This window comes from Schistocerca americana, chromosome 7 (assembly GCF_021461395.2).
Source record: "Schistocerca americana isolate TAMUIC-IGC-003095 chromosome 7, iqSchAmer2.1, whole genome shotgun sequence".
Taxonomy (NCBI): Eukaryota; Metazoa; Arthropoda; class Insecta; order Orthoptera; family Acrididae; genus Schistocerca; species Schistocerca americana.
The window spans coordinates 258,044,202-258,066,388 of record NC_060125.1 but is presented as its reverse complement, the minus strand read 5'-3'; the positions used below and the strand labels follow the sequence as shown (position 1 = coordinate 258,066,388).

The 22,187-nt window shown below is 39.0% G+C and overlaps 1 protein-coding gene across 1 annotated transcript in view; it reads right to left on the bottom strand.

The window, feature by feature from the left end:
- The window catches only part of LOC124623171 (sodium channel protein para), an 876,466-nt gene that overhangs the window by 39,645 nt on the left and 814,634 nt on the right, over nucleotides 1-22,187 (bottom strand). Inside the window, exon 32 of the mRNA XM_047148975.1 lies at nucleotides 16,435-16,739. Within this exon, the coding sequence (XP_047004931.1) occupies nucleotides 16,435-16,739 (305 nt within the window). The remainder of the gene's footprint in view (nucleotides 1-16,434; nucleotides 16,740-22,187) is intronic.

The window sequence follows — 22,187 nt, the reverse complement described above, 5'->3', positions numbered from 1 at the left end:
AATCCACAGCTTGAATCGATTGCAGACCTGTTGATGATTAGCATACTTGAATGGGTTCCTGTGTACTATACACCAATTGTGTGTTAAGCTCGAGTTTGACATGGTTTGAAAGAAACATATTTCTTGTGAGCAATTGTCTGGCTCTACTTTGATTGAGGAAATAAACTTTATTTTAACACAGACACCAAACTGGAACTGAACAATTATGCAATATACATCATGCATTAAGGATACAGGAATTTCTGACACAGAAAGTTGCTTGTTATCATCAGAAATTGCCAAGGATACAACAACAATTCCAGCAGTCACATCAAAAGAATCTAGCAACAAACCAGTCAACATTCCCTTGATTTCCGCTCTTCAATGAGGCAAAAGAAAAGTGGGACAAATACTTGTACCACCAACAACATTTCACAGCATTCAGGTTCAAGCCAACAATTCATAGTGTTCCCCGTTTCCCCTGTGTACCACACTCAATTTTCCTTTCCTTTACAAAAATTAACCCTCATCAGGTCCATCAGTGTTGTCTCTCAGGAAAATGTCAATCTATTACTTGCAGAAGCCAAGTTGCAGTTTCTATTAGAATTTTATCAGTACCATTAGCACTCAGGCAAGTCTTACTGCTCATTAATAACAGATTCAGAAGCACTCAAAAGAAAATTCAAATTTATATGTGGATTGAAAAAGTAAAAATTTTGTATGACAAATCTCTCCTTCAAGTCACTGTTGCTCAATTAGCTGTCTATCAAAATATTTCAAAAGAGGTATCAATGCTTAATGACTCACCTCTCGAAGAGATAACATGCATAATGCAATCATTTGCAATAGCTAAAATAACTAACAAATGTTTTCAAGGAACACTACATGTAGCAAAAGTCAAAGTACCGACACATCGTACAACACACCAGAATCCAATGGCATCTCATGTCCACCCTTAGTGTTATTTGTCAGTTTTGGTTGCGACTTTGTCAAACTTGATTCACAAAGATGGCTTAGCGCAGCAGGCCAGCCATGTGCCACCATCAAGTTCAACATGTCCCAAAAAGCACACCAGGACTGATTGTCCCAGTCATTGGGACATTTGCACATTTTTCCATGAACAAGTACATACTGTAACAGCTTGTCAAACAGACTGCGGACTGAAAAAGCCTTTACAGTTATAGCCCTCTAGCACAAGAAACATCAGTGTTGCATCTAGCAGGCAGTCTGCTTTTACAAAGAGTAATAATATTGTTTGGACAATGACAATAGAGAGTTAGAACTGAAGTAGTCATTAGAGCTTCCATTCCCTTTCCCATTTTTTTCCACTTTCTACTGCCTAGATTCACCACCGTTATCGCTAACACACAGGAACAGCATTCATCGAATTTGAGGTCAAATTGCAGTAAAATTCTGTTGCAAACAAATCACCTGAACAGTTCCATTTTACACTGTTAATAGGGTGCCAGTTGGGAGAATTTTTGGTATAGATAATTTTTTTTTCTTTTTTTTATATTTTCAACTCAATAAAAATTTAATGTTATTTCCAGGAGATTGCCAAATATTTGTATCAATATTTTCACCTACATTATGCTGTACAGATAATTCCAAAGCTCAGATATTCCTAAAGCGAAATGCAGTTCCAGAGATCTATCGTTTCTTTTATGAACACTCATCAAATAGGGATTTGGTTACAGAATCAAGGCGTTATAGAACCAATACCCTGTAATGGGTGACGTCACTGGTAGTTTATTATTATTATTATTATTACTATTATTTATAATATGGCCTTCATTGGAAAACTCTAGTCAAAAATACAAAGTTGTAAACAAGTTATTACACAGGGATACAATTTGGCTCAACAATAACTTAATATGATGTTTAGGTAATATAATTATTAGAGTCTATTCTTATATGAAAGGTGTTTTGCTCTTTTGTCTGCCCCATATTTCTTCATTCTTTCAGATATTTTCTTTCTTTCTTCATCTGAGACCACTTTTCCTGTACTCCTTTTACTGATTTTCATTTGTAGTCTGGTTTGTGGGTCTTGCAGTATTCTGATTTTCTCTGTCTTGTTTTTTAGGTCATCTACTGTAATTTGGAGTTCTTTTATATCTTCCTTAATTTCTGTGATCCGTTTAATGTCGCTCTTGCTATTCCACAATTTTTGTATTATTTTTTTACAAATTCTGTTTGCCGGAGTTCTCATCAGATGTCCAAAGAATGAGATGAGTTTCTTCCTGATCGTGCTCATGACAGGTTCTATTTTCTTATATACTGTTTCATTTGATGCTATTCTCCAATGTCCATTTATTTTATACTGTTTATTTATACATGTCCTAATTATTCTTCTTTCTATTTTTAGTATTCTGTCAATTTCTGCTGTATTAGTAGTTTTGAAGATAGTTTCAGCTGCACACGTTATTTCTGGTTGTGTAACTGTTTTATAGTGTTTTAATTTTGCATCTATAGATAGGATTTTTTTGTTGCATGTAGTTTTGGTAATGTAATTTGCGTAGTTCAGTTTTTTTATTCTATTCTGCCATGATGGCTTCTCATTTACACTGTATGTTATTATTTCGCCTAAATATTTAAATTTATCAACAATTTTGATTTCCTGTTCTCCTATTGTAATTTTGTTTGCAAGTGGTGGATCAGTTAGCATAATCTCCATTTTTTCAAATGATATTCTAAGGCCTACTTTCTCTGCTATTTCTTGTAGGGATTTCACTTGTTGCCTGGCTTCTTAAATGGTGTTGGCTACGAGAGCAAGATCATCAGCAAATCCCAAGCAGTTTAAGCTAATATCATCTTTTGCACTTCCAATTCTTACCATCTTTGGATTGTCCTTGTACCATTCTCTCATTATGCATTCCAGTGCACAGTTGAACAGTAATGGTGATAGGCAGTCACCTTGTCTTAAGCCTGTTTTTATGAGGAATGGTTCCGAAATTTCTCCTCTAAACTTCAGTTTTGATTTGGTGTTGGTTAGAGTGAGTTGTATTATTTTAATTAGTTTCAGATGGAGTCCTAGATTTCTTAAAATTTTTAATACTGAAGGTCTGTGGAGACAGTCATATGCCTTCTTAAAATCTACAAATGTTATTGCCAGAGGTTTGTTCTGTTTCTTGTAGTATGCCATAATCAATTTTAAACTAATTATCTGCTCTGCACAGCTTCTCCATGGTCTGAAACCTCCCTGATATTCCCCTAACTCCTGTTCTAATTGCTCCTTGATTCTTTCATATAGGATCTTGGATAGAACTTTGTATGTGCAATCTAGGAGAGAGATTCCTCTGTAGTTGTCTGGGTTGCTCTTATCTCCCTTTTTGTGTAGTGGGTGGATGATAGCTGTGGTCCAATGTTCGGGGAATCGTTCTGTTACTAAAATTTTTGTTAGAGCCATGTGTAAGGAGGTCTTGACTGTGTCACTTGCATATTTCCACATTTCAACAAAAACCTGATCTTCTCCACATGCCTTGTAATTTTTTTGTTCTTTAAGAATTTTTGTACTTCTTGGGAAGCTGGAGGATCTAGTTTGTTAGGTTTGGTTTTTATTGGGGTATTTATGTTGATTTGTAAGGGTTCTTTGGGTTCCTCACAATTCAGAAGTTTGTTAAATGCTTTTGCCATGATTTCTGCAATTTTCTTGTTACTGTGTGTCAATCTTCCATCTTCATCCTTTAGTATTAGTGTAGGGGCCACATATTGTTGTAGTTGTTTCCCAAAGATTTTATAGTAGTTCCTGGAGTTGGTTTTATGTTAATTACCTTCTATAGAGTTTATAACATCTTTATGGAATCCTCTCTTGATTCTTCTAATATTTTGTGGTAGTAATATGAAAACCCAATTGTTTTCTCCAAGTGTGACTTCAAACCAACCAGAAATGTGCAATTGCAAATATATACATGTGTCCTCTATGTCTTTCACAGTGGCATGCTTCAATAAAATCTTCTGTTTACAAGCTGCTTTATTTCAAATAAAACACTCGAGGTTTTGATAGCTGTTTCCGCCATTGTCATCAGAAGTTGAAATCAGTGACTGCGAGGGCTGGCATTGTGTTCTGCTTATACAGATGTAATGGCAGCATCTGGAATCTTCCAGAGAGGGCCAGAGTGGCACACCCATGGAAGGCATGTTGGGCACCTCCTATCAGCTCTGCCTTGCTGCACGACCCAGTAATGTCACATGGCGCGAGCGGCCAGTGCCACATTTTAAACTTCTGCTCCTGCATCCCTACAAACATCAAGCCTATGTGTTCGGACATTGAGCAAAAGCAAAGACATAAGCTTGACGCTTGTAGTGATGTGGGAGCAGAAGTTTGAAACATGGCGCTGGCCACTTGCGACACATTATGTTGCTCAGTCCTGCAGTTGGACAGAGATGCTTGTCTTCCACACATACACCACTCCAGCCCACTCTGGAAGGTTCCAGATGCTGCCATTACATCTGTATCTGCAGAACACAGTGCCAGCTCTGGCAGTCAGTGATTTCAACTCCTGATAATGATGGTGGGGACAGCTATCAAAAACTCGAATGTTTTATTTGAAATGATGAGACTTGTAAAGAGAGAAGATTTTATAATGAAACAAACATATACACATCCCATCCCCAGCTGATGAGCTATTAACACAATTAAAAGGTGGTCAATGGTTTTCAAAGACAGACTTTGCTGCCATTTACTTTCAATTATTACAAGATGAAACATTCTAGAATTTTCTTGTAGCTAATATTACTTTTGTATAGAATCAGTAAAAACATTAATTTGTTGTCTGTTATAAACTAACCACAAGAATGTTTTTCACTACCTGCGTATCTCCATCTATATCTATACTCTGCAAACCACCAAGAGATGCATGGCAGAGGGTATGTCCCATTGTACTAGTTATTAGAGTTTCTTTCAGTTCCATTCACGTATGGAGTGCAGGAAGAATGAGTGTTTAAATGCCTCATGCATGCACTAATTATTCTAATCTTATCCTCATGATTCCTATGTGAGTGATACATAGGGGACTGTAGTAAATACCTAGAGTCATCATTTAAAACCAGTTCTTCAAACTTTGTTTAATAGGCTTTCTCGAGATAGTTTACTTATTGTATTGTATTGTACGTTAACCAGGGGCCTAGAAACGATGGAGAGGCTCCGTCCCCACTGCAGCCGCAGTGGTCCACAACCCCACAACTGCTACCACAGTCCACTTCACCCCTCCGTCGTCCCATACCGAACCACTCTTCCAGGGTTATTGTGCGGTTTGACGCTGGTTGACACCCCACCCCCCTGGTGGAGGAAAGCAGTGGCATTTTTAAGGCCCGACGTAGTTCAAACAATTGGCCCTTGTAAGTTTATTCCAAAGGCTCAACCATTTCAACTGGAAAAACTTACATGAAACTTATTTCAATATGGGATATTCAGGATACTTCTTGGCTGTCTCACAAAATCCCTCCCTCCCTGAAACTGACACATTTAGCCAGAAACAGTCAATTTAACACCACAGAGGTTGTGGTTGGAAAGGTGCTGATTAAGGTATTCTGTTGTTTTGCAAGCAGTTGACTGACTGTGCATCCAGGGACTTGAGTTGCATCTCAATCTCCAGCAGTTGTGCAGCATCTAAGCTGGACTACAACTATTGACCAGCATGGTCCAACAGGTAATGGAGAACAGGGTGGTAGCTAAGATGATCAACATCTCACCTACTGCTTTCTCCATTTGGTTTTTGAATCATTTGGTACAGCCATGCAATAAGTAACCTGCAGTCTTTTTCAAATCTCTGGAGAAAAATGCTAAGTTGTCTTCAATAACAATAGGGTCAATCCCAATGTTATCAAAAGCTCTTTCTCTAAGAATCTTGCTACTGATTAGGTAAAAGAAAGAATAAAAGAGAAAGATACATGACAAAATAGGTCTCCCAATTATCTTACACTTTGGATCCATTTCACTGACTCACCAATTCACCGCCACGGGAACATTTTCAGAATCTAAGTCAGAGAAGGTCATTTGTTATGGACACCAGTTACAATAAGCATTAAGGACACTTCAGAATAGGGAATTCCTTGCTATGGGCACGACTACTAGCAAGAAACTTTAAGGTCTACATCAGTTATATCCTGTATTTGCCTGTTCTATAGAGCACATAGTAAATGACACATTCTGACATAGTGTTTTGGTACATGGTTTGATGTTTTTGTCCTTTACAGAAACAAAAAAACTTAACCCACAAAGGTTCAGATGGTAATCCTTGTTTATAAGTTTCTATGGAGTAATTGGTAAGAACTTCATTTTGATAGTAAATGAATTGACTCTCAGTGTGAAAAGTGAAAAATTACAATGAAGTTACATAAATCTGCTTAAGAGTGATTCCTTATATATTTCTTAATTTTATTAATATCTGTTGCAAGAGGTATCATTCATTCACTCACACATCATGTTCTGTAAATCCCATCAAGAAGGTGAGCCTTCAGATATGTGAAATGAGTCAGGTTATACACTGACAGGCAGCAGTAACACTGAAGACTAATTCTGTAGAGTATACGAGTAACAGATTATGATTGGTGTTTAAGTGCTTGGATAACTATAGAAATACCTTAGAAAATATTTTATGTCTGTGAAACCACAAAATACTTCTAAAAATTTACTTAATCCCACTCAACCAGTTGTATCATGCTAAGGATATATTATGTCTAAAATCACTGTTATTATCAGAGACCAGATTATATGCATAATAAAAACCTTACAATATGCATGAAAAGTGCTTAAAATGGGTGAAAAGTGTCGAAATATGCCAGATCAAATAATAAAAAAAAACGTGGTGGTTACTCCGTGGATTATATCTCAAAGTCAAATCTGGTAGAGGTTAGGAAAGCGGCCTTTTTGGGACTATTTTCTAAAAATTTGCAAAATGGGGATGCATACGGTGTTTCAAGAATTGTTCCTCCTTTGCTATTGTCATCAGTAATAAGTGGATGCGATGCGAGTGAGTCACAGTGAAACAATCGATACGTACAGGGCCAACTTCGAGATATATCGCAAGCTGAGGGACATGCTCAAAAACTCCATAATCTTTTATTTAAAAAACAACATACAATCATGAATTTTTTGCACAACATTAACTTTTAATTAATACTATTGGACGAAAGTATTATTTACAATTAATTTTATATTTTTCTGCTATTGTAAACATAAATAACCAAGTACTGTTCCAAATGTTCAGTAGTAAGATTGTGTCTTTGATTACTCAAAACATTTTTAAAAGCAGAAAAGACTGTTCTACATCAGCTGAGGTAACTGGGCAGTATTTGAATTTGAGTGTTATGTTGCAGGATGTATACGTAGACAAGGGAAAAAAAATCCTGGATTTTTCCCGAATCTCCCAGTTAAAAATCACTTTATCCCTGGTGAAAATACACTTTTTCCGTGTTAAGTGACACTATCTTTCCCTCGGAACTGTAAACCTTATGAATCATTTGACTGGTTATGGTTTTATACAGCAGCTTAGGATTTCCTGGCACTTTAGAAAATGAAACTCAGGGGGAAAAACACATTTTGGAAAATTCTTTGATGTGCAGCAACACGTACGCTGCATATTTTCATATTACGAAAGTATTAATTCGCATTCCACCAAACACTGCATGTTACTCACTGAAGCATTGAAATTGAGATTGCGATGGGCTTTTGTAAGCCAGTCATAGCTCATGTCACGTGATCTCGCCAGCCGATGACTGTGGATATTCAGAGCATAGGACACATGATGTAGTCAGCCAATAGCAACATCATTGTTAAGTAGTGCGAACACACAAATAGGAAAAGTTAATATCCGTAATGCTGCTACAAGAAAAGAAAAGCTTTCGTATATAGTATTGGTCTCTGAGATTAGTAAGCTGCAAGAGACGCTAAGCTTTCACACATGATGTTGATCTTTTTTGCGCATTTTACACTTTAAGATACATCACACAAATGTGCCAGTAAAATGTTCAGTACCGTCATAAACCTCTGATATTCTGGGCTTGAAATTCTTCCACATGGATGGTCATCAAAGAGTTGATTTTTAAATGAGAGTCAAATGCTTTGTGATTTAAGAAATTCGTCGTACATTCTCGCACATAGTTCATCTTGGGTGAAAGGAAATTTACTTTGAAAATAACGCTTTTCAAACCACAACTCGTAATATTTTCCCGCGATCTGTTCGAAATAGATTTGTTACAGCAGTTGCTAGAGAGTGGCAGATAAGAGGCGTCACCACGCTTACGCAGCTGCGATGATGCAGGAAGCCCATATGTTCGTACGTGTAAAACATTAAAATACCTTACATTACGCCATAAAATCAAAAAGACATCAAAGGATACTACAAGAGTGTCAAAATTTTGTGAATAATACTGCAATCAATAATTTGCCTTACAGTGCACATTCATGTAACGAAGTAGGCCTCGACCTGATATTAAGCTCATTCAGTGTGGTTTTAGGGATGTTAATTTTTTGGAGTACCAGTACTGTATAATCACATGTTGAGCTGTTTATTATGGCATAATGCCATAAGTGCTAGAAGATGAAAACGTGCATTTGAAATGCAGCAAACAGTTGAAACTATCCAGTAGTGTGGTAAACACTTCATTTCAAATAAATTGGCTGCCTCAGCGGAAAAGATAGAGATGGTGGTGCCCCCCCCCCCCCCCCCCCCCTCCCCCCAGCCCTCTCCATCGAGTGTTTGATAGAAATATATTAATTTTGTAGCGCACTTCTTTCAGAAGAGTCTGATGCATAGAACATATAACTTAGAGGAAATGTAAGACGTGTTATTTGGTCTCAAGTGTGCCAAAGTGCAGTGTTATGCCTCTTCACACAGCATTCTTCTACCGCACGTATTTCGCTTTGTGGAATTCAAATGTGTATATTTTGTAATGGATGCCACCTTTGATGGATCCAGCAGGACAGCGGAAATCAAAATGTCCTGTGGTGCCTCTCCTGCTCCCAGTCAGCCGGTTTGACATCCTGCCCCTCTAAAAAAAACCTCGCAATTAATACTGGATGGAATAGTTTGTAACTGGAAGAACAAGAACTCTTCAGAAAATTAAAGACAAGAGACAAGCAAGACAGTACACATTTCTTCAATCCTTAGGTCCTAGCGTTTTTTTCTCTCTAATCTTGCTACAGCTTTACATGAAGTGCTTTCCTTTCTGTGAAAGAATGTGTTACTTCATTAAAATTCGTCAAATGTTTTGCTACATGAAAAATCGAAATGTCGTTGTCTAGTACTGAGAAAGGTGTTAATACAAATAGTACCCAAGACTGCTGTGGTTTCTCAATCTGATTATGTCTATTTTGTCACTGTCTGCTAGATAAAACAGGCCTTTCTAATATTGCAGGGATTGTAACACACACCACACAAGCGAGACGGTTTTGGTAATAATGTTCATTTTTATAATACGACAGAATATAACTCACTAAGTACCAATATCAAATCGCTAACTAGCCTACTACAAGCAGAGAGCTTTATGTTAGGTAATAGTTCCACATTTCATTGAAACGCTCCAGTTTCTCAAGTATGAGATCGAAAAGCAGTAGTATGAAATTTTTTGATAAATTTGGAATCGTCATATTCTTCCATAATTTGTGTGATGTCTCCGTCTCTTCTCCTTCCTCGTTCTAACAAACAATCTTCTCATCAATAATTCTGTAACTATTCCTACCAACCCTGCCAGAATAACCCGTTTCGTTATCCAGCGATTATTCTTCGGTTAGACGTTGTTACACATTCGTACAACGCGTTTTCCGCGCTACTCCAATATAACTTAAGCGAGGGACTGTATAGTGTACAACTTGCCCTTTCTGGTTTAGCAATCTGACCAAAAATTTTCTGTCAGAATTTTATTTTCTTGGATACACCGAGAAGATAATACGTAATCTTTCTTACCTGTTGTTCTTGTTAGTCGCTTGTTTCCACTCTGGTAGTCTGAATCTATGGACTTCGCTTGCAATTAAAACAATGCTGACCTTTACATACCCAATCAATCACATAAACAAACAGCAGTTGTCATTCACCCGTTCAGCTTTATTCCGCTCAACTCGTATAGACCCGTCCCCTTTTGTCTGCAGGAAAGTTTATTTCTAGATGCGACAAGGATTCCCCTGGCAGACACATCACATACACTATGCACACATTCAAAAATCAACTTATGATTCATTCAGAATTCAACTTAAAACGTGTTCAAACATTTTAAGGAACCAACAGGGATGTGTTTCAAAATCATTTGAATAGTCGATAGACCAACATGCGCTAGATGGTAAGAGCTTTGTGACACAAGGTTTTCTTCCTCAGGAATATGAATTTGCCCCCTCCGAAATTTCCGCCCGGTTCAGATACCAAGTTTCGCTGCTTACACATCCAACAGCAACATTTCTGTAGCCAGAAGCGAGAGAAGGTACTACTCATATGCGACTCAACTGCGCATGCGCAAGAGCCCACTCGTAACTGCTTAAATGAATCTAACGTTAACAGTTGTGATGTCAAGCACTTTGGAGGTAGTTTGTTGTTATGAAACATTACATACTACATAGACTTCCTAAAGCCTTTCACACATTTTGCCGTTCACAGAGATATATATATATATATATATATATATATATATATATATATATATATATATATATATATATGATGTGACTTACCAAACGAAAGCGCTGGCACATCGATAGACACAAACAAAAACAAACATACACACAAAATTCTAGCTTTCGCAACCAATGGTTGCTTCGTCAGGAAAGAGGGAAGGAAAGGGAAAGACGAAAGGATGTGGGTTTTAAAGGAGAGGGTAAGGAGTCATTCCAATCCCGGGAGCGGAAAGACTTAGCTTAGGGGGAAAAAAGGATGGGTATACACTCGCACACACACACATATCCATCCACACATAAACAGACACAAGCAGACATATTAAAAGGCAAAGAGTTTGGGCAGAGATGTCAGTCGAGACGGAAGTGCAGAGGCAAAGAGGTTGTTGAATGACAGGTGAGGTATGAGTGGCGGCAACTTGAAATTAGCGGAGATTGAGGCCTGGTGGATAACGGGAAGAGAGGATATATTGAAGAGCAAGTTCCCATCTCCGGAGTTCGGATAGGTTGGTGTTAGTGGGAAGTACCCAGATAACCTGGACGGTGTAACACTGTGCCAAGATGTGCTGGCCGTGCACCAAGGCATGTTTAGCCACAGGGTGATCCTCATTACCAACAAACACTGTCTGCCTGTGTCCATTCATGCGAATGGACAGTTTGTTGCTGGTCATTCCCAAATAGAATGCGTCACAGTTTAGGCAGGTCAGTTGGTAAATCACGTGGGTGCTTTCACGTGTGGCTCTGCCTTTGATCGTGTACACCTTCCGGGTTACAGGACTGGAGTAGGTGGTGGTGGGAGGGTGCATGGGACAGGTTTTACACCGGGGGCAGTTACAAGGGTAGGAGCCAGAGGGTAGGGAAGAAGGTTTGGGGATTTCATAGGGATGAACTAAGAGGTTATGAAGGTTAGGTGGATGGCGGAAAGACACTCTTGGTGGAGTGGGGAGGATTTCATGAAGGATGGATCTCATTTCAGGGCAGGATTTGAGGAAGTCGTATCCCTGCTGGAGAGCCACATTCAGAGTCTGATCCAGTCCCAGAAAGTATCCTGTCACAAGTGGGGCACTTTTGTGGTTCTTCTGTGGGAGTTTCTGGGTTTGAGAGGATGAGGAAGTGGCTCTGGTTATTTGCTTCTGTACCAGGTCGGGAGGGTAGTTGCGGGATGCGAATGCTGTTGTCAGGTTGTTGGTGTAATGGTTCAGGGATTCCGGACTGGAGCAGATTCGTTTGCCACGAAGACCTAGGCTGTAGGGAAGGGACTGTTTGATGTGGAATGGGTGGCAGCTGTCATAATGGAGGTACTGGTGCTTGTTGGTGGGTTTGATGTGGACGGACATGTGAAGCTGGCCATTGGACAGGTGGAGGTCAACGTCAACGACAGTGGCATGGGATTTGGAGTAGGACCAGGTGAATCTGATGGAACCAAAGGAGTTGAGGTTGGAGAGGAAATTCTGGAGTTCTTCACTGTGAGTCCAGATCATGAAGATGTCATCAATAAATCTGTACCAAACTTTGGGTTGGCAGGCCTGGGTAACCAAGAAGGCTTCCTCTAAGCAACCCACGAATAGGCTGGTGTACGAGGGGGCCATCCTGGTACCCATGGCTGTTCCCTTTAATTGTTGGTATGTCTGGCCTTCAAAAGTGAAGAAGTTGTGGGTCAGGATGAAGCTGACTAAGGTAATGAGGAAAGAGGTTTTAGGTAGGGTGGCAGGTGATCGGCGTGAAAGGAAGTGCTCCATCGCAGTGAGGCCCTGGACGCGCAGGATATTTGTGTATAAGGAAGTGGCATCAATGGTTACAAGGATGGTTTCCGGGGGTAACAGATTGGGTAAGGATTCCAAGTGTTCGAGAAAGTGGTTGGTGTCTTTGATGAAGGATGGGAGACTGCATGTAATGGGTTGAAGGTGTTGATCTACGTAGGCAGAGATACGTTCTGTGGGGGCTTGGTAACCAGCTACAATGGGGTGGCCGGGATGATTGGGTTTGTGAATCTTAGGAAGAAGGTAGAAGGTAGGGGTGCGGGGTGTCGGTGGGGTCAGGAGGTTGATGGAGTCAGGTGAAAGGTTTTGTAGGGGGCCTAAGGTTCTGAGGACTCCTTGAAGCTCCGCCTGGACATCAGGAATGGGATTACCTTGGCAAACTTTGTATGTGGTGTTGTCTGAAAGCTGACACAGTACCTCAGCCACATACTCCCGATGATCAAGTACCACGGTCGTGGAACCCTTGTCCGCCGTAAGAATGACGATGGATCGGTCAGCCTTCAGATCACCACTGCTGAAGCCCAGGCTATCCGTGATCTGAAGGCCTGTCCAATGGCCAGCTTCACACGTCCGTCCACATCAAACCCACCAACAAGCAACAGTACCTCCATTATGACAGCTGCCACCCATTCCACACCAAACAGTCCCTTCCCTACAGCCTAGGTCTTCGTGGCAAACGAATCTGCTCCAGTCCAGAATCCCTGAACCATTACACCAACAACCTGACAACAGCTTTCGCATCCCATAACTACCCTCCCGACCTGGTACAGAAGCAAATAACCAGAGCCACTTCCTCATCCTCTCAAACCCAAAAACTCCCACAGAAGAACCACGAAAGTGCCCCACTTGTGACAGGATACTTTCTGGGACTGGATCAGACTCTGAATGTGGCTCTCCAGCAGGGATACGACTTCCTCAAATCCTGCCCTGAAATGAGATCCATCGTTCATGAAATCCTCCCCACTCCACCAAGAGTGTCTTTCCGCCGTCCACCTAACCTTCGTAACCTCTTAGTTCATCCCTATGAAATCCCCAAACCTTCTTCCCTACCCTCTGGCTCCTACCCTTGTAACCGCCCCCGGTGTAAAACCTGTCCCATGCACCCTCCCACCACCACCTACTCCAGTCCTGTAACCTGGAAGGTGTACACGGTCAAAGGCAGAGCCACGTTTGAAAGCACCCACGTGATTTACCAACTGACCTGCCTACACTGTGACGCATTCTATGTGGGAATGACCAGCAGCAAACTGTCCATTCGCATGAATGGACAAAGGCAGACAGTGTTTGTTGGTAATGAGGATCACCCTGTGGCTAAACATGCCTTGGTGCACGGCCAGCACATCTTGGCACAGTGCTACACCGTCCAGGTTATCTGGATACTTCCCACTAACACCAACCTATCCAAACTCCGGAGATGGGAACTTGCTCTTCAATATATCCTCTCTTCCCGTTATCCGCCAGGCCTCAATCTCCGCTAATTTCAAGTTGCCGCCACTCATACCTCACCTGTCATTCAACAACCTCTTTGCCTCTGCACTTCCATCTCGACTGACATCTCTGCCCAAACTCTTTGCCTTTTAATATGTCTGCTTGTGTCTGTATATGTGTGGATGGATATGTGTGTGTGTGTGTGTGTGTGTGTGCGAGTGTATACCCATCCTTTTTTCCCCATAAGGTAAGTCTTTCCGCTCCCGGGATTGGAATGACTCCTTACCCTCTTCCTTAAAACCCAAATCCTTTCGTCTTTCCCTCTCCTTCCCTCTTTCCTGACGAGGCAACCATTGGTTACGAAAGCTAGAATTTTGTGTGTATGTTTGTGTTTGTTTGTGTGTCACATCATCTTTGTTTTTAGATTTTTTTTTTCCCCACGTGGAATGTTTCCTTCTATTATATTCATATATATATATATATGGCGCATTTCCTTTGCAAGTTAAGTTTTATTCTCTGGTTCATGTTTTGTTGCTGCAGTATTATTCTGCAGTAGCAGGATAACAGTAATATCCTCGTTAGAGTATCGGTTCTTACCAGTCAAAATTACAAAAAATTAACTGAAAACTAAAACAATGAAAAATTCCCGGGTTTTTCCCGGTTTTCTCCGGGATGAAAAAATTCCCAGGTCTTTCCCGGATCTCCTGGTTGTCCCGGGTCGTATACACCCTATGTTGGCACTTATTGTTTCTGGTAATAGTTTACCTGTCCCATTAATAAAACTATCAATTCGGTACAAGGTGCCCGAGCGTGGGTTATTGTTTGAAATGTTTTCAAACTTTTCTGTAAGTTTTCTTGGGAATACCTTTGGCAATGAAGAGTTCACTAGAATAATTTTATCCATTAACTGAATACATTCATTCAGTGCCAAACCTTCAGTTTCAAGCTTTTTAATATTTGCAGGTATATGGTAAAATGAGTGCTCATCACAGCAATGTCATTTTTAATACTGAAATCATTAAAATCTTCCTTGCACTTGCAAACTGCCAAAGCCTCTGCACTATCAAAGTCGTTTACTACCCTTCTAATGGCCTCAAAATATTCATTGTAATACAACACAGCTTCAACCCATGTACCCCAATGAGTTACCACTGATTCGGGAGGTAAAGGCACGTTTGGTAGTTTTTCTCTGTAGGCACTGATGTGCGGGGAGCCTTTAGAAACACTTTCTTTGTGGATGAAATTAGTTTATTTACATTAACACACATAGAATGTACTTCTTCAGCAAGGCAATGTACTCCATGAGCAAAGCACGTCACATGAATCAAAACGGGATAAAATACTTGCGAGGGTTTTCCTGCTTTGATCATATAGGGAGTAGCATCTGAAATAAACACAAACATTCTTTCATCTGCAGAAGATTCTGGAAATATTTTTCTAATACCCTCATTCACAAATCTGGTGATCATAGAATGATTTACTTTTTCAAGTTATTTGCAGGCCGCTAAATAGGAAGAAGAAAGCTCTTCTTTTAAAGCACCAACAATTAAATTTTCAATGTAACGGCCACAAGTATCTGTAGTTTCATCAACTGAAATCCAGATAATGCTGTCCTTGAGGTCATTGCATATTTCTTCCAGAATGATCACGTAAATTGTCGGTATGTAATTTTTACGCAATGTTCATTTGCCTGGTATATTTTGCTTTAAGCAATATTTGCACAGGATGCTTTTGAGGATAGGGTTTGTAAGTTTGTGAAGCGGAATATTGCTTGCAATGAAAGCTTCACATAGATCCCTGTTAAACCATTCTCTCTTTTTTTTTTTTTTTTTTTTTTTTTTTTTTTTTTTTTTTTTTTTTTTTTTGGACAAATGCCTGCTACTGCAACTTGCTATTGTCAGAAGTTGTTGTCGTGGTTCTTTCTTCTGCATTCCTGCAGTATGGGGACTTGCCTTGACATGCTGGTCTATTTGAAACTTTTTGTTGCATGAAACGTTTTTCTCACAAACTCGACAACATAAAACAATTCTGTCATATGTAAATGTTCCAGGATGTTCAACTATGCATGAAACGACATTTCTTTTTTCTGGTGGCATGGCACACAACATATTACACACTACACATTGTAAACACATTCAACTATGTACAAGTAAACAGAAAGCTAAACAGAAACAATGGACGTGTGACTAAAAGCTTGAGTAATTTAATTGTTGCTGGCGTGTACTGTATGACAGCAAAGGGGATTAACAGTGGGTGTGGGTGCACGAGCATTGACTCTGCCTGCCTGTTCCTGTTGCTCTTCTGTAATGATTTTGGTAGGCAGTGGCCTCTTGGTTCATGATTGCATGCAGTCCTAGGTCATGGTCAATCTGAGAGACATCAAAACTAGATCGAGCTAGACACGACCCATCTAAATTTTTAAAATATTGTAAACATAGAGTGAAAATATGCATTGTCACTAGTTTTTAGTTAAAATCTGCAATAACCAGTGAAAAAGAGCCAAATATGCAAATGCATATGCAACATCCAAATGTATATAATCGGGTCTCTAGTTATTATGCTTACTTTACAACATTTTAGCAAATTACTGGAGATAGGACAAATGACTTTATAAAATGATGGCTCCAAGCTTAAAAATAGTAGTTACTTTAAAAAAACATCAGTTACCTGGAAAAGTAGGATCATTGACTGTCCAAAAGTTTTGAAGTTATAGACATCATCAATCCCACTCTTCTCCTTCACATTCATAAAGAATGACATACCAAAAATGGCAAAGATGAACATCACTAGGAAGAGTAGCAGACAGATGTTAAACAGTGCTGGCAATGACATCGCCAATGCAAACAAAAGAGTTCTGATGCCTTTAGCACCTTTAACTAGACGGAGCACTCTGCCCACTTTTGCTACTCGAACGACCCTCAGAAGAGTTGGTGACACAAAGTACTTCTCAATAATATCACTGAGCACCAGACCTAAGGGGAAAAAATCAATAATTAACTGACACTGTGACACCATGAGCAACAGTTTCAATGAAAATATTCTTACTACACTTTTCAAATTAATACAGAAGTTTGCTATCATAAATAAATTAGCCTTTGGTTACAAAATTGGTTTTTGATTTTATTTAATGGATAATTGGTTTTCCAACTACCAGTTTCCTCTTCAGATGTATTTGTGAACAGTTCTCATTTCCTGAAATGGAATACATAAGTGTTTGTTTTAAGTTGAGAAAACTAAATATCTCCAAAATGATTGTATAAAAAATGTTCTACGTGAAAAATTTATATTAGTAACGGGAACATCTGTCTGTGCTACAAATGATCATCTCATGTATGGGTGGGATCAACTTTGTATTTTCAAATGGGTACCCTCCATTTTTACTGCCTATTCAGATTCTACACCAAATACATATGATTTATTCAAACCATTATTTCCCATCTGTGGTAAATGGCACTGTAATTGACAACTAGAAAGTGTGTCTGTTTTTACAATTAAGAGCCAACACATTTGATCCTTCATTTCGTTTATGATGTAAATGTAAACCTTCATGTTATAACAGTTGATATTGATGTTCAAACATTACTTGAGTATTGAAAATGTGATTATACAGTACAAATAACATGGCTAGTCATTGTCATTTCTGTCAAATAAGCTATCTGTATGGTAACACAGTTTTCTGTTCCCTAGGAGGTTGATTAAGGTGAATCCGCAGACCATCAGAATACTAGATTTTGGAGCCTGTCTTCAAACCTCACTATCATGGTCACTGATTTTGGTGAGTTTCCATCTTACCACTGTAACTCTTGCACTGGCCACTACACAGCTACTGACAGAATACCAACCACAACCAATGTAACAAGATAAAATGTTCATGAAGTGACAGTGACTGTGATACGGTAAAATGTCCATGAAGCGATAGTGAAAGGTGTACCTTCCATGGATACAAAACATCCACATGCTCACTGAAATCAAGTACCCCAATGGTGAGAGGCAAGCGGACTCACCAAAATCAACCACCCCAATGGTGACTGGCAAGGGAATACACCAATATCGAGCATCCCAACGGGAACAGAAAACTATTACATTCATGTCATCATTTCTGGATCATGCTGAATGTAGTTTCTAAGCAAACTTTGAAACGGGTAATTATACTGTACTGTACAATCAAATTTGCAGCTCTAAGATTAGTTTGAAACATAAATATCAATCGCTACAGCACCAATGTTTACAGTTACATAATAAATGTAATGTAGAATCAAATGTGTCGGTTCTTAATTGCAAAAACAGAGGCACTTGATATTTGTCAATTACAGCACTAGCCACCACAAATGGAAAACAATGGTTTGAGTAAACTGTATGTACTTTTTGGTGTACAATATGAATAAGCATAAATATGGGGGATTCTCATTTGAAAATGTGAAGTCGACCACACCCACAAAGAGGGGTCATTGGGAAATAGCCAGTTGTAGCATAGACAGATGTCCTGTTTACTGATATTCACTTTTCATCTAGAACAATTTTTTTGATATACTGTTTCATTTTTAAATATATTTAATTGTCTCAAGTTAAAACAAACACCTTGTCTACATATTTGGAACTGCTCACATGTGAATCTGAAGATGAGACTGGTAGTCCTGAAATCGATAATGCCATAAAGAAATTAAAAACAATCTGTGCAGCCAAAGGCTAATTTAGTTATAACTGCAAATCATCACATGGTTGCATTCCCAACATCCACTACAATGGAAAGTCAAAAAATAATGCAAAAGTGTTTAGCTCAAATTAACTTTAAATTGCAGATGTATAAAAGGCAATAAAAGAACTAATAATTAAAAAATGATATTCATAATAAGCAACTTGCAATGTTCATTTGTTCATACATTAATTGTATCTTTTTAGAGCCAAATAATCATTTAATATGTCAGCCATAATCAGTAAATGTCTCCTCCCTAACATCAGTTAATTATGTTCTAGATATTAGAAACATAAGGAGCATTCCCAAAGTAATTTACAATAGGGCATGAATGTAGAGTTAGTGTGCTAAGAACACAGTGTTATATAAAGGAAAATATATTGTGTGTCAGTAATCTGTCATATCTGGGGGCAGGTACTATGACCAGTCTTTGAGAGCTACAGCAGTGCACTGGTAACTGAGCTGAAAAGACTAAATGCCATGCGTAGAATTCAGTGTAAAACATTCATGGTAAACTGAGGGAAAATTCTGATGATCATTATAATGGTCTGATCATACTGACATTGAAGTATTGGAAGCTCTCTGGCAGGTAAGTGCTGAGATTTAAATTTTAGGAACAGCACTTAGAACTCAAGAACGTATCCAGGTGTGTCCTGGATTTAATCAACAGTATGTACAACTAGAATACGGATGTCAACATCTGTGTCATACTATGGTAAATGCCACAACAGCTTTATGACTCTACAGAACAATATGGTTTCAACAATTGTCACTAGTTCAGTAAATATATATGTATTAATAGCTCTGTTTCACTTTTGATATCTGAATATCCCTTCCATAAATCAGACTAAGTACACAATTTATGTGGTCAGACTGCATGCAGAACTTCACTACATTTTCCTGATGGCTGCTGCCATGCCCTGACTGGGAATGAAATCAGGAAATGCTACACCAACTGAACTATATAAGTACACCTGATGGGTGAACTCCAAACTTCAACCTGCTAGTACTTTGTTAAACTCTTCAGAGATTATCCAGCTTTGTAGAAGTAGAAATAAGATATAGGCAGAAACTAGTTTGAAACTGAGTTGGTTCATGAGATGACCTGGATGGTTACATTGCCCGTATCAGATTCCTGGTCTGACACAGAGTCTTAGTATATACACAAGTTACATTACACTACACTGTACAATGAATATCTCATTTTGGGATCAACCTCTAACTTTTGTTAAGGTTTCTCTGTTACATCCTTTCTTACGGGGGGCTATTCTGGCAACACATACATAAGAACCACAATGGAGCTTAGAAAAAGAAAGAACAGTGGTGCTGACAGACTGAAGCATTGGATCAAGTTGTAAAATGTGATTGGGTGATTTAGTTGGTAGGACACTGCATATAAAACACAAAGATCTGGATTTGCATCTTAATCTAATACACAGTTTTCCTCTGTCTGCAAAGTTTTATCAGGAGGCACTCCACAGTGTGAAAAAAGTTTCATTTCATTGGTATTGCTGGTTTTAAAAGAATTTTTCTATGTAATTAATAAAAACATAGAAGTACTGTGTTATCAGAATGTGTAAACAGCTTGCTGTCTAAACATGCATTGTTCTCATTACAGTGTTTGGTAAACTTGCCTCACAACCTTTTCACCATAAGATTAAATCGTATTTTTTGTGAAAACTTGAGAAGTTTTTCATATTTGCATAATTAATACTTTTTAAGCAGATTTAACAATGGCAGACAATACAGTTCTGTCCCATAAATTAAAGGAATAGGCACATGTTAAACACAAACTCTATAGTGCAGTGGAACAAAACAATATTTACTGATGTTGAAGGGGAAACATAGATTACTGGAAGCAACAAAGGTGTTTTGCTAAAAAATTACTGTGAAACATATTTAAAAGTTTCTGAATAAAATCAGAAAACACCACCGAAAATTATCTGTATTTTAGAATGGTCAGTTTCAAATGACAAACGACCCAAAATTAATTACTTCTCATGACAAATTTTCTTGACGGTGAGATCCTATGTAAAATGTCTAGTCAGGAATCCCTTACTGTGCAGCATGAATAATACAGTCTGTCCCATGCTTAATACCATATCGTAAATACCAACAGCTGCACTGTGGTTTTAGCATGTTTTCACAAGAGATATAAAATTGTGCCAGCTTCGTAACATCATATTACACAGCCCAGTTACTTTAATGTGAGCACTTGTCAAAAGCCTGAATAACCAGCTTTTGAAGCACTGGCAAACAGGAAGAGTGTCAGCTGGGTTCTGGAAGGTATTGACAAGAACCTAGTCCATCTACCAAGATCAGCACTAGTACTGTTCACCCAGTCAGCACTATACAAGGGCATAGGCATTTTTCTGCCTGTGTGTGTGTGGGTGTGTGTGTGTGTGTGTGTGTTTTGCTCATAGCTTGATAAGGATTATTATGATAGTTAGAAAGTTTCCTTGCTGTTTGTGTGTCCCTATCAATGACTCACCACGTCCGCTTTTCAGTGAATGGCCTCCTTTAGTCCAAAAATTTTTATAGTAATTTCAGCTAGAGATGTAGCTATCATTAACAATGATGAAAACAGAATGTTGTTGTTGTTGTGGTCTTCAGTCCTGAGACTGGTTTGATGCAGCTTTCCATGCTACTCTATCCTGTGCAAGATTCTTCATCTCCCAGTACCTACTGCAACCTACATCCTTCTGAATCTGCTTAGTGTATTCATCTCTTGGTCTCCCTCTACGATTTTTACCCTCCACGCTGCCCTCCAATGCTAAATTTGTGATCCCTTGATGCTTCAAAACATGTCCTACCAACCGATCCCATCTTCTAGTCAAGTTGTGCCGCAAACTTCTCTTCTCCCCAATCCTATTCAATACCTCCTCATTAGTTACGTGATCTACCCACCTTATCTTCAGCATTCTTCTGTAGCACCACATTTCGAAAGCTTCTACTCTCGTCTTGTCCATACTAGTTATCGTCCATGTTTCACTTCCATACATGGCTACACTCAATACAAATACTTTCAGAAACGACTTCCTGACACTTAAATCTATACTCGATGTTAACAAATTTATCTTCTTCAGAAACGATTTCCTTGCCATTGCCAGTCTACATTTTATATCCTCTCTACTTCGACCATCATCAGTTATTTTGCTCCCCAAATAGCAAAACTCCTTTACTACTTTAAGTGTCTCATTTCCTAATCTAATTCCCTCAGCATCACCCGATTTAATTTGACTACATTCCATTATCCTCGTTTTGCTTTTGTTGATGTTCGTCTTATATCCTCCTTTCAAGACACTGTCCATTCCGTTCAACTGCTCTTCCAAGTCCTTTGCTGTCTCTGACAGAATTACAATGTCATCGGCGAACCTCAAAGTTTTTACTTCTTCTCCATGAATTTTAATACCTACTCCAAATTTTTCTTTTGTTTCCTTTACTGCTTGCTCAATATACAGATTGAATAACATCGGGGAGAGGCTACAACCCTGTCTCACTCCCTTCCCAACCACTGCTTCCCTTTCATGCCCCTCGACTCTTATAACTGCCATCTGGTTTCTGTACAAATTGTAAATAGCCTTTCGCTCCCTGTATTTTACCCCTGCCACCTTTAGAATGTGAAAGAGAGTATTCCAGTCAACATTGTCAAAAGCTTTCTCTAAGTCTACAAATGCTAGGAACGTAGGTTTGCCTTTTCTTAATCTTTCTTCTAACATATGTCATA